This window comes from Tympanuchus pallidicinctus, unplaced genomic scaffold (assembly GCF_026119805.1).
Source record: "Tympanuchus pallidicinctus isolate F22 unplaced genomic scaffold, pur_lepc_1.0 scaffold30, whole genome shotgun sequence".
In the NCBI taxonomy this organism is placed as follows: Eukaryota; Metazoa; Chordata; class Aves; order Galliformes; family Phasianidae; genus Tympanuchus; species Tympanuchus pallidicinctus.
In genome coordinates, this window is record NW_026294748.1 from 624,129 (window position 1) to 649,521 (window position 25,393).

Genomic DNA, 25,393 nt, shown 5'->3' on the forward strand with positions numbered 1-25,393 from the left:
AGAGGTGTCTGTTAGCAGAGAACAGAAACTTGCTCAGTGCATATCAGGGCTGTGGTTCATTGCTAATATTGACCATTAGCAACCTGATTGTGTCTCACCTAGATGTAGAAGTTAACAGCGCATGCTCCAAGTGCAAGGTCTGCACCTGGGTCATGGCAGCACCCCCTGTCAGTGCAACTGGGGGACGTAAGGATAGAGCACAGCCCTGCCACAAAGGACCGGGGGTACTGGTGGGGGGCAGCTGGACATGAGCCAGCAGTGTGCCCTGGCAGCACAGAAAGCCCAGCGGACCCTGGGCTGCAGGCAGAGCAGCGCGGGCAGCAGGGCAGGGAGGTGCTCCTGCACCTCTGCTGTGCTGTGACAGCTCACCTGGAGCACTGCGTCCACAGGTGGAGTCCTCAGGGCAGGAGAGACAGGGAGCTGCTGGAGCGCGGCCAGAGGAGGGACACAGAAATGGCGGCAGGGATGGAAGCCCTCCCTGCGAGGACAGGCCGAGAGCTGGGGCTGAACAGCACGGAGAAGAGAAGGCAAGAGAAGGAGAGCTGAGAGCGGCCCGTCAGCATCTGAAGGGGCTGTGAGAAGGGAGGGGACGGACTCTGCAGTGGGTCTGTGTGATGGGAGAAGGGGAGATGGCTTCAGACCACGAGAGGGGAGATTGAGGTGGAGCTGAGGAAGAAGGTTTGGCAGTGAGGGCGGTGAGGCGCTGGCACAGGTTGCCCAGAGAGGCGGTGGTGCCCCGTCCCTGCAGACAGCCAAGGTCAGGCTGGACGGGGCTGTGAGCACTGCTGAGCTGTGGGTGTCCCTGTGCGCTGCAGGGAGCGGCACCAGGGGGCCTTCAGCTCCCTTCCACCCAAACCATTCTATGATTCTACGATGGGACAGACGGGCGATGGCTGCAGGACGCTCCGCGTCGCTGTGCTGCAGAGCCCGAGCTGCCCACGAGGAGGCGGAGGTGCTGCTCCCCGCCGGGCTGAGCGGAGCTCACGTCCCTTTCTCTGCGGTGCTGCTTCGGGGCAGCGTTCTCCCCTCGCGCTGCCGTCCCGAGGCGCTGAGCTCCTCCCTCCCTGCAGCGGTGCCAGAGGGGCTCGGTGAGGAGTTCGGGCCGACCCTCCCGGCGCTGCAAACCTTCGGCCAACGCGCAGCGGCGGTGCAGGAGCGCTCCCTGCAGCGCTGAGCTCAGCGGGCGCGGCCGGGATTCCTCGGCTCCCGCAGGAGATGTCTTTGCGGATGATTTATGCCGATGTTTTTTGCCGGGCGCGTTGCGTTACCCCAGCAACCGCGATGCGGCCTCCATCACCCCCTCGGGGTGGGATGGGAGGCGGGGGAAGGGGCTGCCCCACGCAGGGACCGTCGGGGCACCTCGCTGCCCGGAGCTGGCTGCCTTCCCCTCCCGCACCTCCGCCAGATGAGCTCCCCCAGAACACCGGCGACGAAGGGCAGCACCGGGCTGAGGGCGGCCCCCCCGCCCCGACGGCCCCGAGTGCCCCCTACCCCCTCCCGCCCTGCTTCCGCCCTCTCCAGCTGTGGGGGGAAGGCCGCTGGTTGCGTGTTTGCCGGGGCAGAGGGTGTGGGAAGGGGTGAGAGCTCTCTGAGCGCGTTAGCAGCTGCGGTGGGAGCAGGCAGCCAAGTTGGACGGAGGCTGTGGATGCTGCGCGGTTTCCTCCCCTGACTCATCCGAGCGGCCGGGTGGAACGTCGAGCACCGGGCCCAGCTGCAAGAGGGGCTGCTCCGGGCTTCCCCAGGGTGGGGCAGAGCTGCCCGGTGCCCGTCCCCACGAGCAGAGCCCTCGGGCACCGCAGGAAGAAGACGGGGACCCGCGAGGTCCGTACTGCGGTGCACGGGGAGAACGCAGAGTCCCCTGCTGTGTCCCATCCCGCAGCGCTCCGCTGCTCCGCACGTGGCCGTCGGACCCCCGACGGCTGGCACTCCTCTGCGGCCGGGCCCTGGCTGCCCCCGGCCCCGTTTTCATGCGGGCAGCGCTCGGCTCTGCTGTGCCCTCCCCCGTGCAGCCTGGGCCGATCTCCCCTGTAAGCAGCTGCGGTAGTGGGGTCACCCCGCAGCCCGCTGGGTGGGGACGGGCGGGAGGGGCCGCGGGGCTCGGCGTCCGCCCAGGTGAGGCCCCGGACCTTCACGGGGAAGAAAGGGACTTTTGTCTTCGTGCCGGGAGCCGCCAGCCCGAGGGCAGCCCTGCACGCAGGGGGCACGGGGACTGCTTGCTATTTGACGGTAACTGAGCCCGACCCTTTGGCATTTGCTGCCTCTGCCTCTTCCCACGGCGGGAACAAGCGGCGTGTTTAGCAGGCTGCGGCGGGAGAAGAAAGGCCGCCTTGTCCGCGCCAGAGGTGGGGCGCCGGCCGGGGCGGTCGCACTCCCGCCCCGCATTCCTCTGCCTGAGGCTGCGTGTGCGGGGCTGCGCGGGACGGGGGGCTGCGCTGCAGGCGGAGGGCCGGGGGCTGGCGGGCGTCTCCTCTACGGGAACCGGTGAGGAACGGGCAGGGCGCTGCTGGGGGAAAGGAGCCGTCCCAAGCAGGGTGGGCTACGGGGAGAGCTGGAACCCGTGATGGGGTCCAACGGGGTGATGGGGCTGAGGGCAGCGGGGTCGAGTAGGGTCGTGCGGCAGGTGGCTGGCGGGAGTGGGGGCAGATCCTAACGGGGGCGGCGTGGCTGTGGCTGCTCCCCCCCCGCTCCCCCCGGGGAGCTGCACGCTGGTACGGCGGGGCTCTCCGTGCTGGGAAGGGTTAACACCCGCACAGGATCCCACCCTGGCTCCGCTCCCTTCCTATGCCGGAGCCCAGCCCCTCGCTGGCTTTTCCTCCGGACATCGTATCGGGGCCTCGGCGCTGGCGAAGCTGTGGGTAGGCTGTGGGGTCTCACGATGCTGGGGAGCGTGGCTCCCCTGCCCATGAGCAGCGGTAGGCAGCCCCGCCAGCATGTCGGGGCCGTGGGGACTCTGCGGCAGAGGCTCCCGCTCAGCGCCCGCACCAGGACCGGGTGGCAGGTAAGGGAAAGCGGAGGCTCAGTGTCTGCATCCGACAGGGAGCGTGGAGCTGCTCCCGAGTACCCAGGGGCTGTGCCTGTGCTCTGCCCGTCAGCTGGCACAGCCCTCCTGTGCGGTGCTGCTGCAGCACCACTGAGCCCTCGCGTTGAGCGGAGCAATCTGGGCTCCGTCCCAGCCCTGAATCTGACGCCTGCTGTTTTCCAACATTTCATTTTTTCCGTGGTGTGTAATAGCTGCCCGCTCGCCCCCACAGCTGTGTTCAGGGCCAGCCGGGCTGGGAGTGCTGTCCCTCTCCTCCTGGGACACTGTGAGCGATGCTGTGGGGAGCCGAGCCCGGGGCTCACACTGCACCCCACGTGCCTCAGCTGCTCTGCACAGGCTGTGGGGCCGGGAGGGAGAAGACCCTGTCACCGTGAGCAGCAGCTGGCCCCGGGGTCCCTAGCAGGATGAGCCCACTCCCATGGCGGGGCCAGCCTGCCCAGGAAGGGTTAAGCTGCATGCAGCCAGGCTTGAGCGGAAGGGAGGGACGTGAGGAGCAGACGGTAAATTTAGTAACCAGAGCGTCCCGGCACAACAAGCGGTGTGAGCGCCGGGCGAGGGAAATTGCCGCTCATGGGCCGCGTTTCTCCCCGTGCACAGGAAGGCTGTGGGTGGCTGCTGGCCTCGTGCCGTGTCTGTGCGTCATAGGGGCCAGGCCTGCTGCTGGGGGCTGCCCTCGAGGGGCAGGAGCGGGTTGGGGTTAGGGTGGGAGGCAGAGTGCGCGGCCAGAAAGTCCCGGGCTGCACGGAGGGGTGGGCAGTGACAGCCGTGTCCCTGCTGCCCCGCTGGCTCTGGGTGCTGGCAGTGGGAGGGGACGCGGCGCTGAGTTCGTGCACCCCCTAATCTGGCTGCTGCCGGCCTGTGCAGAGATGGGGATGAAGGCATGCAGCTGGGTGCTGGAATCAGGCGTGTGTGGGTGTGCTGGGCTGCACTGTGAGCTGCTGCGCGCGGAGGCAGATGTTGCTGCAAACAGCTGGATGCTGCTCTGCTGTGTCTGCCTGTGGCCATAAGGGCCCAGCTGTCAACCACTCCCAGTATGTAGTGGGGTCTGTGTTCTGCAGCATTTGTGGAGTTGTGCCAGCGTGGTGGCTGCTTCGTATGATTAGCATGCAAGCGGGTGTTCCAAGGTGCTGGAGCCTGTGCTTGCTGGGCAGGGATGCGCACCAGCTTTGGGCAGCTGCTGCAAGGCTGGAAACAGGAGTTGAGCACAGGGTGCGCAGCAGAGCCAGAGCCCTGCACAGTTGTGCCCACACGGGCACTCATACCAACGCTTCTGTCTCTCCCAGCCCGTGCCTGACATCACCAGGCGCCTCCGTGCGAACACAATGGAGGCTCCCAGCAGGACCACCACCAGCCCAACCCGCAGGGTGCAGACCATCATCCAGGTGAGGCTCAGGGCTGCGGCAGGCAGGGCAAGTCGTGCCCATCAGCACTGCCCCAGTGTATGGCAGGGTCCTGCCTTGGTGGTAGAGAATGCAGGGAAGGGTGAAGAATTCTGGCTGCAGCAATACTGAACGTCTGTGGGAGCATGGAAGTGCAGCAAGGAGCCCTTCTCCTCCATACCAGCCCTGCTGCAATGCTCTCCTCACCCACTCCTCACCCCGATCCTATTACAGGATCGGCAGTAAAGCCAATTGAGCTAAGTGGCTGCTGCCTCGGATCCTCTTAGAAACAGCCCAAGCTTCGGGGATCTTCCCTGCGGGACCTGACCTGGGCACACTCCTGCTGCAGCTCCCCAGGGCTGGCAGCATGGGAGGGAAGGAGTCCTGGGCTGTCTGCATCCTCCTGTTTGCCCTGCCTGGCCTCCACCCCTCAGTCTGCATGACCATACACACACAGGCACATGGGTGCTTGCAGGAGAGGTGCTGCACAGAGCAGCCCAGAGCAGGCAGCACAAAGGAGCAGGCTGCTGCCACAGGTGCTATGTGCACCCCTCCCTTCTCATCCTGTGGCGTGGAAAGATAAGGAGCCTGTAAATATTTATGACCTGTTAGTGCGGGGCACAGCAGGAACAGAGGCAGCTTCTGTCTCTGCTTGCTCCAGGAAGGGCCCAGCAGGACACTTGTGAGGGCTGCCCCTGCTCACAGCGCTGCACAGCACTGACCCATCCTGCTCTGATCCTTGCAGAACAGCCCCCTGGACCTGATAGACACAGGCAAAGGGCTGAAGGTGCAGACAGAGAAACCGCACTTGGTGAGCCTGGGCAGCGGCCGCCTCAGCACTGCTATCACACTGCTGCCGCTGGAGGAAGGTGAGTGCTGACTGCTGGAGCATCCCCACCTTTGGGTGCACCCCAATCCAGGCAGCTGCTTCTTGCCTGGGGCAGCTCCTGGAGGATCGCTGTGAGCATGGCTGGGAACCCATCTCACCACACGACAGTGGGGATGCTCAGCCTCTCTCTCTGCAGGGAGGACCACAATTGGCACGGCTGCAAAGGACATCGTCCTGCAGGGCCCTGGCCTGGCACCCGAGCACTGCTACATCGAGAACGTGCGAGGGACGCTCACTCTGCACCCCTGCAACAATGCCTGCACCATCGACGGTGTGATGATCCAGCGGCCCACGCGCCTCACTCAAGGTAGGGCTATGGATAGATCCCTGTTAGCAGATCCTGGGCAGGATCTGGCCGTCGTGGACACGGCCGTGCCGTCAGATAGCACACACGTCCCCAGAACCATCCTGCCACTGCCTGTCCCGCGTCCGCAGCTCCTGGCTGGAGGTGTGGCACATTTCGGGGGTTGTCTTGGCTCCGAAGAAAACCATCTCAAGACCTGTTGCTGACGTCTGCGAGGAGCAGAGGGCCCGGGTTCTCAGACGGCCCTGTGTGACTGTAGGGGCTTGGGCCCCATCGTCCCTCCACAGCCACCCCGTGAGCGTGGGGGGAGCTCAGGGCGGTCCCCGGGAGAGGAGCGGGGACCCCAAGCGGCCACGACCGCGGGCAGCGCCGAGACGCAGAGCGCAGCGGGTGGCTTCCTCACGGCCGCTCTCACATTTTCCGTGCCTGCCCATTTTGTCCGTGAATCACTCTTCCTGGTCCCGGGGTCCCCACGCTGCCGCGCCGGGAGCGCAGTCCGTGCCCCGCGGAGCCGCCCCGCCCGTGCGGCTCCTCCCCGGGGCGGTCCGGTGCGCGGCTCCCGCTGCCCGGGCGGCGGCTGCGGCCAGCGGGCGGCTCGGGCTCGGTGAGTGCGGCGCGGTGCGGCGGTGGGGGGGGACGGCCACGCGTATCCGTGCCCGGAGGAGCGGGGGGTGCAGCGAGGAGGGCGCCGGGAGGGGCGGAGGGAACCGCGCCGGTTCTGGGCTTTGTTTGGCGGCCCCGGGCTGCCGGCGCCCCGCGGAGCTGCCGCCCGTCGCCTCGCGGCCAGCGCCGTCTCGCTCGTTTATCGTCCTCCATCTGTCTGCATCGGTCTGTCGGGCCCGGGCCGTGGGGAGAGGGCGATGCCGAGCTGTCACCGGGTCGGGCTTCGGGCGCCGCGCCTCCGCGGGCAGCCGGGGCGGAGGCTCCGGGCGGGGGTCGGCTCCGGGCAGCCCGGCCCCTCCGACAGCGGTGACTGCTTTCAGACTTTCTTCATCCGCCATTTCATTCATCGCCCGCGGTGTCGGGTTGCGCCGGAGTTAGAAATCCGGATCCTGCGCTCCTTTGACAGCCTCTCATTAGCGACGGTGATTTATCCGAGGCGCTCCAGGGGCGGGGAAGCCGCACAAAGGCCTGGGAGCCTCGGGCCGGGGGGGCTCCCGCACTGCCGGGCGGGGAGGGACGGCTGGCGGCGGGGCTCGGCCGGTGCGGAGCCCCTCGGAGCCGGGCGGGGGCCGTTTGGCCCCGCTGCTGCTGCAGAGTGAAGATGTTCCTCGCATCTTCCCTCGTACCCCCCGCAGAAGGTGTCTGGGTGCTTCGGGGGGACCGCGTGCTACAGCGGGTCACCCAAGGGAACAATGAGAGCCGCGTGAGTGGAGGAGAAAAGGACCCGATGGGCGATGGGTGCGGGTGCTGTTGACATCCCCGTGTCCACACTTTCTGAACAGCACATACAGCTCCTTCGGGGTGGGCACAGAGGGGTCGCGGAGCAGGAGGTTGGTGGCCACTGCTCTGGGAAGAGCAGCTCCTGGAAAAGCATGGGTCAGTTAGACCCGTCTGCACGGGGACACATCGGTGTGCTGAGAGGCTCTGCCAGCTGAACCCAACACGTGCAGGACTTCTCTTAACCTGGTGCAATCTGTGTTGCCTGGAGCTGATCTGTGTGTTGGTGTCACACAGGGCTGCTCTTTGCCAGCTCCCTGGTGGGACCTGGAGTCGGCACGTGCTCTCCTGTTATTTCTGCTCCACCATAGCTGGCATAGGGTGATCTCTGTACACGCTCCCCCACTCCCCGCTGCCTGCCTGGGGATTTCCCAGCCCAGCTCCTTCCATCCGGACCCACCTGCTCTGCTGGGGCTGAGGCTGGGGCTGCACTTGGGTTGCACGCTGCCAGCTCAGCTGCTCCAAAAAATGCATCCCTTCCAGCAAGGGATTTTCAGCTGACAGCGAGCAGTGAGCCTCTCCCTGGGGCCCTGGAGGCGCTTCAAAGTGGGGTGTGTCGGCAACACGGCTGCCAGGCAGGAGCCTCGCACCGCCGGCGTGGTGCTGGCTGGCAGCAGCCCCGTGGGGAAGGCGGCTGGCTGTGTGCTGACTGCTCCCAGCACCCTGCGCTTGCTGCACGTGTGGGACTTTGGCACCGTGGCTTCCGGATGCTGTTGTCTTCACACGCCGGTGTGTGTGAAGAGTCGCCTTTTACAGCCCTTGCAGGGCGGGTGCGGGCAGCACTTTCCTCTGCTGCACATTGAGCTGCATCCAGGTGGTGGCGGAGCAATGAATGCAGCTCTCAGTGGGGCTGCTGCCCTCCCTGTGCCACCCGGCCCTACTGCCCTGCCGGTCCCCCAGCGTGCAGCCGTGCAAGGAGCGACACGCAGCGTCTGAGCCGCCTGCGCTCAGCAGGGACCATCTGCAGCCTCTGCTGCTGTTCCCTGGGGCTGGCGCAGTCTGGCTCCCGTCCCTGCATTCCTCCCCGATGGCGAATCGGCAGCCTTCCCTGCGAAGGCTCCGGGTTTGGGCCAAGAAGCGGCATTCTCCTACAGCGGACAGGAGCTGTCTTGTCTGCAGCTGGCGGCGGCACTGGAGTGCTGCCAGCCCTGCTCTGTGCGTGGCCCCAGCTGTGCGGGATGCACCCGGCTGTGGGGATGGCGGGCAGTGACCTGGATTCCAGCCGTGCCCCCCCCACCCCAGTGCTGAACCCCCTCTCTCCCCAGGGTGCACCATCTGCCTGGGCCAGGCAACCTTCCTCCGCTTCAACCACCCAGCTGAAGCCAAGTGGATGAAGAGCATGATCCCAGCAGGAGGAAGGAGCCCCGCGGCTCTTTATGGACTGCCAGCAAGTAGGTGGCCCTTCTTCATCCTGGTGGGGCTGTGGGGATGTTAGGAGTCTCCTTGTTTGGAGTTCTCCTGGGTACGGGTGGGAGCATAGGGCTGTGCAAGGTCATAACAGTGGGATCTGGATTCCTGTGATGCCCATTCATGGATGCTCTGTGGTGCCTTCATTGGCTGATGACTCAGCCCGGTGGCTGTGCTGATGTCTGTTAATTATTAAATGGTGCCTGGGAAGAGTGTAACAGGTTTCTGCCCAACCCAAGCCCCCTGTTGTGTGTGGGTCTGGGGGCTGTGCTGCTACTGGGGCAGAGCTCTCAGTCCTCGCTCAGCCCAGGAGCGTAGGGCTGTTGGGTGCATGCAGGCCCCCCTGCTGCCTGAGAGCTGCTGTTTACATGTAGGGCTGGCTACAAGGAGGCTGTGAAGGCCGTTTCCCTGGCTGCAGCACTTAATTGAAGCAGCTGCTTATCTCGCTGTGTCTGTCTGTAAGGCACGAGGTCCCTGCCTCCAGCCTGGCTCCAGGAAGGGGGATGAGACAGGCGCTGTGCTGATCCAGGCTGGCAGCTCCCACGTGCCATCCCCACACTGTCTCCATGGCTGTGCATCCCTGAGCAGGACACAGCTGGAGCTTTCAGCAGCAGTGTTTGCTGCTGTCTGGCTCCCAGTGTGGTCCCTCCCCACTGAGGAGGTGGCAGGGACCTGCTTGGTGCTGGGACAGCCCCTGCCCTTTCCCAGTGGCAGCTGGTGCCAGGCACAGGATGCTGTGGGTACTGGAAGTCACCAGACACTGGTGCTTGTTGGGTCTGTGCAGCTGCACCCTGCTTATTATCACCAGGGCAGGATGCTGTGAACTCATGGTGTGATTTGTGCCATGTGCACAGTGCTGAGGGCCGGGAAAACATCAGGTCCTACAGCTGGGAACGGGGAGTAAGAACCTGAGGAGGTGCTGTGTCCCCTGAGCAACCTGCAGCTGCCCACAGCTGCTGCCCTTCTGGTCCCTGGTTGTATCTCTGTCCCTGTGATATCAGGCAGGACTGCGTGTGCAGAGATGATGCCTGCTGCTCTGGGTCCCACCTGGGCCGTGGGACTGATGGTGTCTCTCTCCGCAGGGCTGCACTCCTGGTGCGCATGAAGCAGGGGTCAGGTCAGTGTCAGGCCTCATGCTGGTGTTAGCTGCTGCCTATCTATTTTGCTGTGGCAGCTCAAGATCTACCAATGTGGTGCTGCCCCATGCCAGTGTGGTGACACTGTCCAGGAGCAGCCATTGCTGTTATTAGCATGTCCTTTGAGTGACAAGCACATCGGTGGCACGCAGAGCTGTGTCCAGACACACCACGGCCTCGGGCCGGGCTCAGGCAGGGAGGCTGCATGCCAGCATGCCTGTGCCCTCCTGGTTGGCTGTGCACGGTATGATTTTGCAAGCAGGAGCCTTGCACTGTGGGGAGGGAGAGTTTAATGGAAGTGAACTGAGCTTTGGTCTGCCAGCTGGGTGCCAGCCTCAATCTCCTGCCCCATCAGTGTGCTCTCTGCAAGCCATGCAAGGCAGTGTGGAGCAGAGCTGGGCTGGGTGAGGGGCTGCCTGCAGAGCTGCGCTGCTCAGAAGCTGCAGGAGCAGGGCAGCACGGTGCCCCTGCCCGCTCTGACTTCCACTCCCACGTCTGCCCGCAGAGCCCGAAGCCCTGGTGAATGGCAGCCGCCAGCTGCCGGCACGGGAGCCCAGCCACAACTCCCTGGTGAGCTCCATCGAGAAGGACTTGCAGGACATCATGGACTCGCTGGTGCTGGAGGATCCGGCGTCCCCCAGCAAGAAGCCGCCGTCCCGCGGGCAGTCCCCGCTCTGCGCCATGGTGAACGGGGGTGGGCGCTGCCTCCTGTCCCCTCCGCTGAGCCCCGGTGCCGCCTCGGGGGGCTCCAGCTACGAGAACGCCTCGCCGCCCTTCTCCCCGCTCTCCTCGCCCGCCAGCAGCGGCGGCTACACGAGCCACTCGCCCAGCAGCCAGGAGCAGGGCCCGGCCGTGCCCCCCGTCGTGCCGCTCCGCTCCTCCAGCTACAACCACGCCGTGCAGCCCCCTCCGCAGCGCCCACCACCGCCACCCTACGGGGGCCCCAATGACACTCGGTCGGCGGAGAGCCCCCGCGCCTGGCGGGGTGCCCTGGACAGCCCGGCGGTCCCGCACCCCCTCCAGGAGCACAGGGCGGGCAGTCCTCGTTCCCAGCCGCCCGGCAGTCCCCGGGCAGCCCCCCGGACATTGGGCTCCTCGGTGCCGCGGGTTCGGGCAGCCCTGCAGGAGCGGCCGCCCAGCCCCTTCCGAGAGCCGAGGGACCCTCCCGCTCCCGGCCGGCAGCCCGCACCCAGGCTTCTCCCGGACGCCGTGGGACCGGCGCACGGCAGCCAGAGTGGCCGTGGGCTGCAGCCCCCCGAGAGCCCGCGGGCGGCCCGGAGGAACGTGGAGAGCATGCGGGAGCTGCCACCCCTCAGCCCGTCCTTATCGCGCCGAGCCGCCAGCCCCCGGGCGGCCCCGGATGCCCCGTCCCCTCAGCCCCGGCTGGGCAGGGAGGTCCCTGGAAGCCCCCGAACCAGGCGCAAGGGCCACGAGGAGCCGAGCCCCGCGGGCGGGAGGAGCAGCAGGGCCGGGAGCCCCTCGTCCCCGCTGTCGACAGAGCCGTCCGCACGCCGGCCCAGCTTCAGCTCCTGCCTCAGCCCCGCACACAGCCTGGGCTCCCTGGCCGTGCCTTCGCCCCGGCAGAGCCCCCGCGCCCAGAGGAAGCTGTCGGGGGACGTGCGGCTGCCGGCGGGCGTGCGGGAGCGTAAGAACAGCATCACCGAGATCAGCGACAACGAGGACGATCTGCTGGAGTACCACCGGCGGCAGCGCGAGGAGCGGATGCGGGAGCAGGAGATGGAGCGCCTGGTGAGCCGAGGGGCGCGGGGGGCTGCTGGCTGTGGGAGGGGGTCCTGGCCCGGATTTGGCAGCTGGAGCCGAGGCTTGCAGGGGCCGGGGGCAGCCCCGGCGAGTGCGAGGTGGCCTCTTTGCAAATGGCTTTGAGCTTCTGTTGTTTTCAAAATGTAGGCCTTTTCTCTCGGGGATTTTGCTGACGGCAGCTTATGAATGATGTGAACAGGCTCCTAGGCTCGAGCTTATCCGGAGAGATTATGGCCTGGAGTGGCAGTTGGTGCCCCTGGTGTGCGGGGAACTGCTGCCTCACACCAAGCCCCTCTGCTTCCAGCAGCCAAGGAAATCTGCAGGCTCAGCCTGGGGCAGTGCTGTTCTGATGTTCACGGCTACCTTCGGTTGTGGATGTGTAATTTTTAGTGCCCCTGGGTTTGCAAAGTGAGGCGTGCCTTGCCAGGGCTGCGGCTCGGCAGGGACACGGTGGCTGCCTGTGCTTGGTGTGCAGATGCTGTTCCCGGCTGCCGACTGCTGGGAGGCTCTGTGGGCATTGCATCTCTATATTTAGGGACTGGGATAGAGTTTTTATAGAGCGAGCAGCTGCCTGGGTGGGGCTTGCCCTGTGCATCTGTCTCTCCCTGCTGCCCAGTGGATTGCTGGGAGCAGCCAGGGACTGTGGGGGCAGCTGGGCCAGGGCAGTGCTCCTTGGGGCCAGAGCAGCACAGCTTGGCCCTGGCTCGCCCTGATGGGCTGTGCAGTGCAGGAGATACGTGTGTGTCCCCACCGGCATTGCACCCAGTGCTGGCCAAGGCTGGTGTGGGGTACCGCCTGTGTTTCCCCAGGGAGAGCCCTGGGCTGATGGTTTGGCACAGCCCTCACCCTTGAGGATTTGAGATGCCCTGCAGATGCCCTAGCTGTGTTCACCTCCCCAGGTGCCATCCAGAACCCTGCTGGGTGCTTCCTGCCCTCTGCCCATCCCCATGTTGTGGCATGGGCAGCAGAAGCCCTGTTTACTCAGTCCTGAGTCACGGCAGGCAGACAGCCTGAATCACCACCTACAAATAGCCCCTTACAGAGGCAGCGCGGCGTTCAGCCGGGGCTGCTGTCTGTAATTAGTCTGTCTCCAGCCCTGGGCATGCCACATGCACTGCAGGCCGATGCTCTGACTGCTGCCCAGGGCTGGTTGAGTGCACTGGGCTGGGGCATGGAGCAGCGCAGCCCCCGGTGTGCAGAGTGCTGGAAGTCCATCAGGGCAGCTGGGACCTTCCAGACACGGGCGATGTGCCCAGAGCTGGAGGAAGCGCTTCCTGTGTGCGGAGGTGGTGATGATCCGGGGTGCGTGGGAGTGGGACACGCAGGGCAGGGTGACACACAGGGGATGCTGGATGCTGCTGGGAAACAGGGAAGTGCCCCAAGTCCTGCTGCTGTGGCTGTGGTGAGCTGCTGGCAGCCAACGTTCCCCAAGAAACAGTTTTCCTTCCTCAATGTGAGGATGTTGGTCCTGGCACGTCACGCTGTGGTCTGTGTGTATGTGCCCTGCTGCCAGATGGGCACTGCGTCCCCTCCCTGGGCACAGCAGTGATCCCTGTGCCCCACAGCAATGCAGGCAGCCATGCTGGTGAGGGACGTTTGTGGGCACTGGGATGGGTGCTGCAGGTCTGCTCTGACCAAACCTCCCTGCAGGAGCGGCAGCGCCTGGAGACCATCCTGAACCTCTGTGCTGAGTACACCAAGACAGACGGCTCTGAGCTGCTGCCTGGTCATACGGATGCTGGCCGGCGGGCACCAAGGGGCACAGCAGGGCTGGGCCGTGCCGCAGAGGAGCTGGGTGTGCTGCGGCAGAGGGAGAGCCTGGAGAGGTCGGATGAAGAGAACCTGAAGGAAGAGTGCAGCAGCACCGAGAGCACACACCACGAGGTGAGGGGATGGGGATGTCCGGGCTGAGCCGTTCCGTGCTGTGCTGTGCTGACCTGCTCCCTCTGCAGCACGAGGAACTGGCGGGCCCACGCGCCAAGGAGGCACAGCGGCTGGAAGAGGAGCGAGCCTGCGTGTTCGGCCGCCTGGATGAGCTGAAAGGCCGCGTCAAGGAGCTGGAGCAGCAGCTGCAGGAGACATCGCGAGAGGTGAGGGTCTGGGCAGCACCCACATGGGCACTGGGTAGCGGATTGGGCTGGAGCAGCCATGCTGACACAGCTGTGTCACCCCAGGCAGAGATGGAGAGGGCACTGCTGCAGGGCGAGCGGGAGTCAGAGGTGGCACGGCTGCAGCAGGAGCAGGAGGTGGTGCAGCAGCTGCAGGAGAAGCTCTCCGGCCTGGACGCCAGCATCCGGAAGGAGCGCGACAAGGTGAGCCCCGAGGCAGGGCTGTCCCCTTGGGGCTGTGACATGCTGTCCCCTGCGCTGGTGCCCACATGCAGGGATGACGCTGGTGGGGTTCTCCCATGCTGGAACATGTGGCTGGATTCTGCAGAGACATTCGGTGACAGCTGCTGTGTCAGCTCCATGAGGTCTTCCCAGGTGTCTTCATGTGCAATGGGAGCACCAGTGTTTGTGCAGAGAGGGAGGAAGAGGAATGGGCGAGCGAGCTGGGCAGTGCCTTTCTCTCTCCTCTCTCTGTGTTCACATTGTGCCGGGCTCTGTCTGTCTGTCTGCTTGGTATCGGCGTGGTGTCCCTCAGCCCTGCCAGAGGAGGGCAGAGGCAGATGCTGGGGATGTGCTGTCAGTCTCGCTGTCAGGCTCGGTGCTGCAGGGCTGCCCCAGGCACTGACCATGAGGCCTCAGCACTGCCCAGCTCACAGCCTTCCTGCAAGCTGAGGTTTGCAGCAGGCCCACTGGCTCTGCTGTCCATGGGGATGCTTTGGTCACACACAGTGCTGGTGACTGCTTGAGCATCTGTAATGCTAGAGGTGGCTGGGTTGCTCTCTTCTGAGCATTTTGCAGCTTTGTCCAGGAGCTCCCTGCAGGATGCTGAGCAGCAGCTCCGGGCTGCAAGGTGTGCTCCTGCTGCTCCTTCCTGGGCCTGGATTCTTTTTGCAGTCCTGGTGGGAGGGCAGACCACGTCTCGCCTCCCTGCAATTGGTCTCAGGCTGTGAGACCCCGACGTGCTTTGCTCAGTGCCTGTGTGCAACTGGGGCCGTGTGGGGCTGAGCTGCCACCAGCACACCCAGCAGCACTGCTGCAGCGCTGGGGATTTGTGGTTTGTTTTTGATTTTCTGACGGTTTGCAGGCGTTTTCTCTAGTGAAAGACTGCGTTGTGCAGCGCTAGGAGAGGAGCAAAAAGAAGCCTCATTCCCAGAGTCTCAGTTGACTTAACCACCTGCTTTCCTATTCAGTCTGCACTAACTGGCTCTAACAGTGGCTGCTCTGAGCTCTGTCACTAACCTCTGACACCTCTGCTCTCCCCACTCACAGCCAGGTCTGGAGCGTGGGGCAGCAGCACGTCCCATCCACCTCTGCATCCTCTGTCCACTTTGCCCCCACATCTGTGCCCAGGAGGGAGGGACGGCCTCGGCTCACTGTGCTCCTGTGCTGGAGGGAGCAGGAATCAGCTCCCCAAGGGGGTGGGGAGATCCTGCACCACTCCAGGGATGTGTCTTCAGTGCCAAGTGGGAGAAGGGCAGGGGCAGCTGTGGGACATGCTGGTGCCACCAGAGCCATTGCCACTGAGATGTGGCTGCTTTGGTGTGCAAGGACAGTCCTCAGAGGGGGACGATGTAGGCACATACACAGACAACACAGTGCTGTTACCTGAATGCTGGGCAGCAGCAAATGCAGTAGAAGCCCAAGTGAGCAAAGGTGCTTGTGAGACAAGACCTTGAGGCAAAATACTCATGGACAAGATTCCTTCCCAGGATTGCAGGAATTTTCAGGATTTCTAAGTAATGTTCCAGCAAGGATGGGGCTTTCCTTGTTTGAGCAATGCACAAAAATGCAGCAGTGCACAGTCTGATGTGCCAGGGGGTTGTCCTGGCAGAAAGCCTGCAGGCAGAAAGCTGAGATTCCCAGTCCTTTTTGGGCTCCCTGCTTTCAGCAGCTCAAACTGGGGTTACATGTGGTGCCCTGCCAGCCGGGTGTCTCTGGCTGCACGGACTGTGGACAGAAACAAGCATTTGTTGTGCATCTGCCCTGCCACTAACGTGCTGAAGAACAGCCCAAGCAGCTCCACAAGGACAGCACAGACTTTGGTCTCCTATTGCCCACCAGGCAGCCACGCTGCTGCAGAGATGCACAGCGGCCACATCGCCACTGCATTGGAGCTGCTCTGGCTGCCAGCAGCATCCTGGGTTTTGGGCACGTTAACAGAAGGCTCTGGTGGTGGTTGTGAGGATGTCTGTGTGGTAAAGCAAGGGCCTCTGGCAGCTCCTGGAGTCCTTTGATGGCAATGTGCAGGATTAGGATGACTTAACCCAAGTTGCAAAGCCAGGTCAACATTGATCTTTCCACTGTCCTTAAGTCTTTGGCATGGAAACACGAGACAGAGGTCCAGGGCTGGTCATAACCTCTGTAACACTGCCCAGCCCAGGGTTCTCACAGCTTTTGCTCTCTCAGTCTCTTGGTAAATGCCCCTCTCTGGCTGACCCCTGTCTAATCCTGCAGCTTCTGCATGGCGTGGATTTGAGAAGTGTGTTTTCTCTCTTTTTTTTTTTTTTTGTTTCCCTTTTCTGTTTGTTTTTGTTTGTTTGTTTTGTTTTGTTTTGTTTTCGTTCTGTTTTGTTCTCCCCTAATTTAGGAAAGGGCAAAGATTGATGCTGAAAGGAAGGAGCTAGAGAAACTCCGGGCGCTTTACAATGAGTCGAAGAGCCACCTTGATAACTGCCCTGAGTCAATGCGGGAGCAGTTGCGGGAGCAGATGCGAAGGGTCAGTGTCTCACCCCCACCCCTCCTGGACCATGGCCCACCTCCCTCCGCTCCAGCTTAGGCCAGCTCTTCCCTGGCAGCTGGGGCCGCACTGAGAGCATCGCAGCCGGGCCGGAGGAGGCTGGCGCCGTGTTGGTAAGCTTGCTGCTCACCCGGCCCCATGGCACGGTGCTGGCTCCGGACCGGGCAGGGCACGAGCACGGATCTGCCCCAAGCGTGCTGAGGAGGAGCCGTGTGCCCCGCAGCACAGCCCCACGTTGAGCGTGGTGTCCTCTGCTGGGGTCCTTCTTGACCCCGTGCAATGGGATCCGCCCCACACGTGGCTCACAGAGCCGGGCTGTGCCCTGCCCGCCTGCCCACGAGCTGCAGTGCTCTGCGTCCAGATGCTGAGCATCTCCGAGGTGTGGAGGCGTCGCTGTGTCCGTGTGTCCGGCTGGGCACTGCCTGTGGAAGTTGGTCCCTGTTCTCCCAGGGTGCCGTCCCCAGGCTGCCTCTCGAGAGGGGAGCGCCAGGGAACTCCGTGTCCCTGTGTGTGTGTGCTTCCAGCTATTTCCTGCGAGTGTTTATTTACACAGCACTGTCAGTTTATGTTAGCATCGGTCTGCAGCATTTTTTCCCATTATCTGGTATTTTCTGGTAGCTGCTGGCTCTCCTCAGTCTGTGGCTGGAGCAGCCCTCGCTGCACAGCTCTAGCACACAACTGCTTGCGTCCCCTTTCCAGGTTGGTGGTGGATGCTCCTGCATTTGACATGGGTCTGGTGATAGCAGGTGCTGCCCGCAGAATGTGATGGGATGCTCAGGGATGCTCAGTGGTCCTGGTGTGCAGGAGCCCCGGCAGCTGCCCTGCGTGCACTGCACTCTATGTGGCCATGGAGTGGTGGTGGTCCCTTTCCTGGGGCATGGGAAGTGTGTTCTTGCAGTGAGAGCTCTGCCAGGATGGTGTTTGCAGACACTGAGTTGAGTGCCAGCATCCCAGGATGCCACATTATTTGAAGGCTGGGGGGTCAAGGGCATTTGTCTGTTGTAGTGCTGGTCTGTGGTGGATTTACCATCAGCTTGGTGACATGGGTGCTTGCCATGCTCCCTGCGTGCTGCTTGGCAATGGTGATGCTGCTAGCACAGGGCATTTTCTGGCTCTGCAGCCTGGCAGAGCGTCACCGTGGGCTGGATGGGATCAGGTGGGAGCAGCTGATCTGGATGCAGCTCCCAGCCATTGCGAGAAGCTCATCCCATGGGATCTGTGCCCAGTGCCTCCTCCACCACCTTTGCACTGAGGCAAGGGAGTGAGTGGCCACCCCATTGTGTGTCTGAAGGAAGCAGAGGCCCTGGAGACGGAAACCAAGCTCTTTGAGGACCTGGAGTTCCAGCAGCTGGAAAGAGAGAGCCGGCTGGAAGAGGAGCGTGAGACGCGGAGCCAGCAGCTCCTGCAGAGCAGAGCTGAGTACCACCGCAGCATCGCCCGCAGGAAGGTAGGGACACAGGGCAGCAGTCCTTGTGAGTTGCTCCTCAGCACTCATGTTCCAGCACCCCATGTCCGTAGCACCCCTTGTCCCCAGCCCAGCCACATTGCCAAGCTTCCCCTACGGCCAGCTCAGCCCTTGCCCATCCCCAGGAGCGGGTGGCTGCACTGGATGCTCAGGCTGCCCAGATCCGGCTGCAAAGTGCCCAGGAGGCTGAACGCCTGGCCCAGGAGAGGAACGATGTCCTGCGGCTCCTCCAGAAGGTAAGGCTTACATCTAGGGCCAGAGGGTTGGCACACACTCCCTGGTCTTGCATGCTTGCATCATGGGTGCCTGCGCGTGCAAAATGCTCCCAGGGGGTCACAGGTCACTGCAGCATCCCACCTTGCGGATGTTGCTGATTAGGCTGAGAGGGGATCCTGCCTCCTCTTGCAGCAGGGGTTGGCTGTTAAGGTGTGAGATGGGGCCTGGCCACCACATGATGATAACCTTCCTCCTCTCTCTGCTCTTGTTGTTGTGTGCTCAGGAGAAGGAGAAGCTTGCATCTCTGGAGAGACGGTACCAGCTTGTCACAGGTGGCAGGAGCTTCCCAAAGATGTCCTCAGCTCTCAAAGAGGTAACTGGGGAGATGGGGCACTGTCCTGAGAGCTGCTCTCCTGTGCGCTGGGCTGTTCCCATCCCCAGGGACAAGACTGGGGCACTGCAGTTTATGTCTGTAGCAGTTCCTCTGCTTCCCAGTGCCATCTGTCTAAAGCTGGGCACTTGCACTACTCCAGGCTTGTCTGTGGGCTGCAGGGACTGACATCAAGTTGGGAGGGAGGGAAATGCAACATAAGCGGACTTGGGAGCAGCAGCATCTCCCGTGTCAGGCTGCTGGGATGCTGCAGGAGCCTGGGCAGACTGCAGGAGCCCTGTGCCAGCCCGTGTTGTTAGTGGGTGGCATGGCGGGGTGCCCTCAGGAGAGGGGATAGCACAGCTGCAGAGCACTTTCCAGTCTGGCTCTGACCAAGCTGGGGCTGCAGTGCTTCCCAGCCTGCTCCTGGATGGCGGGGTGCCCTCGTGCCTCAATGTCCTACTGCCTACCTGGGCATGTGGGCTGCTGCTGCTGCTATGACCCTTCTGCCTCTGCGTGCCTCGCCTATGTGATCTTTGCCTTCCCACAGGAAACCCTCCATATTTCAGAGCCTTATGAGCTGCTGGAGGGAACTAAGCCCCTGAGTCCCCCACTAGGAGCAGCTGCCTCCTTAGCTTCTCCTTCTGCCCACTCCTACCCCAAGATGCAAGAGGTAATGGCACTAACTGCATGTGCTTGCGTGCTTGCCCTATGCAGGGTGGGCTGAGCCTGTGTATGGATATCCTTGCTGGCAATGGGGTGGGTGCCAGACCCTAATGATGCCTTGAGGCAGCATGTCACACCCTGTAGCAGCAAGCTGAGGCAGTGCAGACAGGTTATTCCCCATTTAGCTATCTGACACTTGAGCTTGGTAACACCAGCTGCCTGTCCCTGCCATGCTCCTCCTGCTCCGGGCTGTACCCAGCTCGGCTGGTGCTGAGCTGCTGCCATCTGCTTTAATCCTGGTGCAGTGTGGATGCCCCACGTTTCGCCTTTGCTTAGCACTGGCTGAGGAACTGCCTTCCTGCAGTGGTGCTGGGGCAGCTTGAGGCACCTCTATTGCCATGGTGCCATCTTGCCATGGATGGCTTGTGCCTGGGGACCTTGGCGACTCCTGGCTCAGGCTGATGGAGCCGTGGCAGTACAGGCTGGAGTCTTCTGTCTCTAGCGTGTGGTGATGCTGCATTTAAAGCAGCAGAAAGGCATCGTGCTGGGATTCCCAGCCCTGCTTTCAGGTAGCTGCAGAAGGGGACGATAGCAAGCAGGGAAGGGTTCAGCTGGCAGCGGTGGGCCGCGTGTGTGCATGGGGAGGTTTGCTCCTGTTTTGAGGTCAATGCCATGAGGCTAGCACATAGGTCTAACTCTCCTCCTTCTCCGCCGTGGATTTCTAGGAGTACATGAGGCTGTCTGACGTTTTCAGGTTCTACAGCAATGCATACGGCTCCAGCCTGGACACTAAAGCTTCTGCTGCTGCTCCCGCTGCTGCTCAACACTCTTTCTTGCTTGCTGTGCCCCCTGCAGCCAACGAGGTACCTGCCCTAGAGCATGCTCGGGTTGCCTGCCTGGGGCTGTGGTGGGCTGGCCATGTGGCCGCCTCCTGCGCCCAGTGCTCAGAGCTCGCCTCTTCCCTAGGCTGGGCAATTTCTTTTGCTGCAGCTGAGCAGGGAGGAGCGGTGGGAGCAACCCAGCCTTGCTAGGGAGCGCTTCTTGTCTGCTCCGTGCAGGGTTCGCCCTCTGAGTGCTGGAGCAGAGCTCAGGAGCAGAGCAGGGAGCAGGTAGATCAATGTGGCAACCCTTTGCCTTTTGGCTCTGGGGATCTCTCAGGCTGTGGTCACTGCACCTATGCAGGGAGGATACAGAGCAGGGGGGAGCAGAGCTTTGTCCATGCTGCATGCTGCCTGGGCTGGGGGCATGATGAGGGAATGGAGAAAGGATGTCTGAGGTCCATGCTCTGCGCTCTGCAGCATCAGCGTCACCACATGCTGCCCTTTCTCCTGGGGATGCTGATACCTTTTCTGAGGGCTTCTCCCCATCGCTGTTTGCTTGCTCCTCTGTACCTATCTCTGCCTGGCTGTCCTAGCCCACAGCCCTTCTTCACAGCTCACTTTGCTTCTCTCTGCCCAGTACGTGACCATTGAGCAGCTCTCAGGGATCCTGGGCAGTGTCAGTGCCCCTGCTGGTTCCCCACTGGGCCGTGCCCCTCCAGCTTCTTCATCCTCAGGCTGCACTCCTCTTCCTCCTTCTCTGCCGGCTCTCTCTTCTCCCTCCATCTCCGCAGAGGTTTGTGTCCCATTTCCCTCCCTATATCCCCAAGCATTCCCTGGGCAGAGAGAGGTGCTAGCAGGCTGAGGGGCACATACAGAAAGGGATGAGGTGCCCAGGGTGCTGCTGAAACAGCCCAAACAACACCACGAGCTGCAGCCCCACTGCTGACTTTGCTGTTCTGCTACCTGTGTGGCAGCAACCCGAGCTCTGCCTGGCATGTGCTGGGCTGCTGATGAGCAGGGGTGTCCTGGAGCTTCTAGGGCTTATCCAGTGGTCACCAGGGTCCCTGGGGTCTGTACCTCGCCTGCCATGCCCCTGCTACCTGGGGCCAAGCACCACACAGGGCAGTGATGCTCTGATCTCTCACTCTCTTTGTGTCTCTGTCTCTGTGTTTCTGTCTGTCCCTCCTATCTCACGCGGTGTCTCTTCAGATGGAGAAGCAGCTTCCAGGGGGCCCACTATGGCTCCCAGCTCTTGATTTAGAGAAGTGGTACCAGGAGGTCATGGCTGGCTTTGAGACCTCATCTCCTGTCTCTCCTCCTTCTTCCCCTCCTCCACTTCCAGCTAAAGCTTACTCTTCTCAAAAGCCTCTCCAGGTAATGCCCTGCTCCCCCTGCAGCTGCATGGGGCTACAACTCAGGCCTTGGGGATCGTATGGTGCCACTGTGCTGGGGGAGGCTTATGGGCCAGGGGAGCTGGCAGGTGCTCAGCTGGATACTGGAGCCTGCAGCAGTGTGGGACCACTCGCTCCAGCACCACTCTGTGCTGGTGCGTCAGCTGTCACCATGGCGAGGGCACTGTCAGGATGTGCAGCGTGCACAGGGCAGGAGTGGTGTGGGAGCTGGTATCGATGTTGGAGCTGAAGCTCTCAGCCCGATGTGGGAATTTTCAGCCTCTTTCCTTTCTCACCTCTGCATCTTTGTGTCCAGGTCTATCGTGCCAAAATGGAGGGTGACACTGGTGCCCTCACCCCTCGGATGAAGAGTGGCACCCCGTCATCCTCACAGCTCAACATCTCCGTGCTGGGCCGCAGCCCCTCGCCCAAGGTACGGCCATGGTGGGAGCTGTGCCCCATGCAGGGCTGCTGCTGCCCGACACCAGCCCCATCCTGAGTGCACAGGGTGGTGCTTAAAACATGCTGTATTGCCCTAGGGTCCCCTGCATGCCCCGAGCCACGCAGGCAGCCTGCCACGCAACCTGGCAGCCACACTGCAGGACATCGAGACCAAACGCCAGCTGGCCCTGCAGCAGAAGGGTGAGTGCCAGCTCCACACTGCCGCAGTTCAATGGGGCTGTGCTCCCACTGGGCATGCCTTTCTTCCCAGACACGCAGAGCAGCCCAGGCTGTGGTGGTGGTCCAGCTTCTCTGCACAGCTTGGCAGAGGAGGGAATCTGGCTATGTCTCTACCCACCCAGCCAAGGGCAGAGGGATCAGCCAGGGCCATGGCAGCCCTGTGGGCAGCAGCCAGGCTCCAGCAGGACACAGCGCCTTGCTCACGGTCTCTTGCTTTTCCCCTCTCTCCCCTTCCCTCAATCCCTCCGCCTGACGGTGCATCTCCAGCCGACTCGCTCCCAGCAGAGCCCTTGCAGCCAGGCGATGTACCAGGTAGAGACGTGGAGCGGCTCGGATTGCCTAGAGTAGCCCCAAGGCAGAAGCATGGCTGTTTGCTGATACCTTCTGTGTGGATGGGGAGGGGGCATGGCTAGCCAGGACTCCAGGGTGCTGTCAGTGTCGGCTTATGGACAAACCCCTCAACCCCTGCAGGCATTCTGCACGACACAGGAGCTAAGAGAAGCTCAGTGCTCTCACATCCCCCAGGGACATGGGAGCTCAGGTCCTGCCTCATCCTCCTGAATGCTGTGCTGCATGGACAGACAGTGCCTCTGGGACAAGAGGCGAAAGCAGGCATGCTGCAGGGCTGCGCCATGGCCAGCACCTCTCTGCAGCATTCTTTAGGCCAGAGCTACTGCTCCCAGAGGCTGGGCTTTAGGCTTGGCAGGCACGATCCCAGGCTGTTCCCCTGCCAATGCTTTGCCAGCCTGCTCCCGCCAGCCTGACGCATGCGCTCCTTGGCTGCCATCGCCGCGTGTGTCGGAGCGCAGGCAGGGCCCTGTGCCAAGTGCTGACCTGGAACAGCAGCTGCTGTGTTTCCCTGGGGAGGGCTGTGCCGCATGTCAGCCCTGCGCCTGGAGAGGAGCACCGGGGGAGCTGCCGCAGCTCTGGCAGCTGTGAGCGCAGCAGGGCCTGGCCGCTGGGTTGAACCTCCCAGCCCTTCCGAGGAGCCAGGGCCAGCATCAGGGCACAGTCTCTCACTGAGCCCTGGGCCCAGCTCCTCCTGGCAGGTGCTACTGCTCACGAACCAGAGCCACGGCTGCAGCCCACCTCCATCTCCCCCTGCCCCACTTCAACCCCTTTCATTCCCATGGATGCTGAGCCAGGAGTGCAGCTCCTGAGCATGTGGTGCTCAGCAAGGCATGGTGCTGCTGCAGAGCCAGAGCCGGGCTCTTGAGGACAGCCCTGAGCCGGGCTGTGGCAAACTCTGAGTGCGGCATTCCATTGCAGCAGCTCTGTGCCCTTCCATGCCCAGGCAGCAGAGCCTGCGGGCCCACAGCTGCCTGCCGACCTGCTCTCTCCTTCTTCCCGGGGCGCAGGTCAGCAGGTGATTGAGGAGCAGAAGCGGCGCCTGGCAGAGCTGAAGCAGAAAGCAGCGGCCGAGGCTCAGTCGCAGTGGGAAGCCTTGCACGGGCAGCCCCCCTTCCCCCAATCCTACCCTCCGCTCATGCATCACTCCATCCTCCATCACCACCACGCCCACGGTGCGGGCCCACGGGCCGAGGAGCTGGACCACGCATATGACACCCTCAGCCTGGAGAGCTCGGACAGCATGGAGACCAGCATCTCCACAGGCAACAACTCAGCCTGCTCACCTGATAACATGTCCAGGTAATCCTGGGGCTGGCTGTAGGCCCTAGGCTGAGCAGTGCAGGAGTGTAGGCTGCGTGTCTTCTTTGGCCCAGAGTCCTTGCTGTAGGCATTGTAGCTACCTGCTGAGCCAGGATTCCCTTCACACCTGAGGGGTGCAGCCTGACTGCAGAGACAAGGGGGTGTGAAGGGGCTCTTTATCACTGCTGTGTTGTGCAAGGAGGGGCTTGAGTGCTGCATGAGAGCTGCCTGCTGCAGGCTGTCTGCTATGACACCTTCATGGCACCATCCTCCATCCCACGCTCACCTGCAGCTTCTGCCAGCACCAGCTCTGCAGGGCTGACCCTGTTGGAGGGATGGGGCCCAGCGTCTTGTCCTTGCCCCAGCCAAGGGGCTTTGCTGCTGTTTCCTGAGAACCTCCAGCAGCGTTGAGTTGTGCTGAGCCAGGCCCTGGCACAGGCAGGGCAGCAGGAGTTATGCTGTGGGTGTGTACTGACCCAGCGGTGTTCAGTCGTCTGCAGGATGGCAGCTGTGCTTGTCTTGCAGTGCAAGCGGGATGGACGCAGGGAAGATAGAGGAGATGGAAAAGATGCTGAAGGAGGCACATGCCGAGAAGTCCCGGCTCATGGAGTCCCGGGTGAGCAGATGTACCCCTGGGAGCAGGCTGGGAGCGGGACAGGGGCTGTGTCCCCGATCCATTGGGTCCCCAAGCCTGAGCACCTCTACACGTGCAGGAGCGGGAGATGGAGCTGCGCCGGCAGGCACTGGAGGACGAGCGCCGGCGCCGGGAGCAGTTGGAGCGCCGGCTGCAGGATGAGACGGCCCGCCGGCAGAAGCTGGTTGAGAAGGAGGTCAAGTTGCGGGAGAAACATTTCTCACAGGTGTGGGGCTTGGGGACAGAGCTCTCAGCTCCTCCTGGGATGCCGCAGCTCTCTCCCCAAGCAGGGACCTGCCACTGGGCTCAGTGGTGCTGATGAGTGCACTGCGCCCGCACAGTGAGGTTTGCAGCATGGTGTTGCTTTCCCAGGCTCGGCCTCTGACGCGGTACCTCCCGATCCGTAAGGAGGATTTTGACCTGCGGCTGCACATCGAGTCCTCGGGGCACAGCGTGGACACGTGCTATCACGTCATTCTGACAGAGAAGATGTGCAAGGGCTACCTGGTCAAGATGGGAGGCAAGATCAAGTCTTGGAAGAAGCGCTGGTTCGTCTTTGACCGCATGAAGCGCACCGTCTCCTACTACGTGGGTGAGTCCCTGGGTGTGCCAGGCAGCGCTCAGCCCCAGCACCACGGCCAGGTGGCTGTCACCGCATCCCTTCCCCATGCCCCCGCTAACGTTGCTTTTCTCCGTGGGGCAGATAAACACGAGACAAAGCTGAAAGGTGTCATCTACTTCCAAGCCATCGAAGAGGTGTACTACGACCACCTCCGGAGCGCCGCTAAGGTGATCCCAGGCTGCGGCTGCCGCGTTGTGTCCCGGAATGTGGGTGGGTGGGAGGGGCTGAGGGAGCCCACTGCCATGCTGACCTGCGCTCTCCTTGCAGAGCCCCAACCCCGCGCTGACGTTCTGCGTGAAGACCCACGACCGCCTCTACTTCATGGTGGCCCCGTCGGCCGAGGCCATGCGCATCTGGATGGACGTCATTGTCACGGGGGCCGAGGGATACACGCAGTTCATGAACTGAGGGCCGGGCTGGGCGAAGCCGGGCTGCACAGAGCTCTGCGGGCGCGGCCACGGGCGGGTTTTTTGTTTTTTGTTTTTTATGTTAACTTTTTAAAAACAATTTACTGGAAACGCGTCAGAGCACTGAGATGTGAAACCGTGCGGCGCGAGGCCGGGGAGGGGCGGGGTCCTCCGGCCGCCAGGGGGCGCTCGCGGGCAACGGACGGCCCGCTCCTTTGTCACCGCGGAGGTACTGCTGCGCGCACGCGTCGCGCCGTCACGCGCGCTTC

General features: G+C 62.9%; 2 protein-coding genes across 18 annotated transcripts in view; both read left to right on the forward strand.

Moving 5' to 3' along the window:
• The first annotated feature begins 1,952 nt into the window (after positions 1 to 1,952).
• Positions 1,953 to 25,235, forward strand: PHLDB1 (pleckstrin homology like domain family B member 1). 17 transcript variants are annotated; one of them, XM_052697332.1, is made up of 25 exons: positions 1,953 to 2,027; positions 4,324 to 4,422; positions 5,165 to 5,288; positions 5,445 to 5,615; positions 8,318 to 8,443; positions 10,101 to 11,344; positions 13,007 to 13,240; positions 13,309 to 13,446; positions 13,531 to 13,668; positions 16,052 to 16,180; positions 17,493 to 17,648; positions 17,792 to 17,902; positions 18,166 to 18,255; positions 18,803 to 18,925; positions 20,377 to 20,532; positions 20,949 to 21,113; positions 21,447 to 21,563; positions 21,670 to 21,772; positions 22,079 to 22,123; positions 23,170 to 23,461; positions 23,987 to 24,077; positions 24,175 to 24,321; positions 24,468 to 24,687; positions 24,799 to 24,884; positions 24,985 to 25,235. In XM_052697332.1, exons 1-25 carry the CDS (start codon positions 1,968 to 1,970, stop codon positions 25,123 to 25,125), a joined length of 4,506 nt encoding a protein of 1,501 aa, XP_052553292.1. In that variant the 5' UTR covers positions 1,953 to 1,967; the 3' UTR covers positions 25,126 to 25,235. The 17 variants fall into 17 exon arrangements, with proteins under 17 accessions (XP_052553292.1, XP_052553299.1, XP_052553298.1 ...); XM_052697339.1 differs by lacking the exon at positions 1,953 to 2,027 and adding an exon at positions 2,149 to 2,226; XM_052697338.1 differs by lacking the exon at positions 1,953 to 2,027 and adding an exon at positions 2,237 to 2,342.
• The window catches only part of RPS25 (ribosomal protein S25), a 33,097-nt gene continuing 26,188 nt past the window's right edge, over positions 18,485 to 25,393 (forward strand). Inside the window, exon 1 of the mRNA XM_052697373.1 lies at positions 18,485 to 18,488. The gene's annotated coding sequence lies outside the window, so the exon portion shown is untranslated. The remainder of the gene's footprint in view (positions 18,489 to 25,393) is intronic.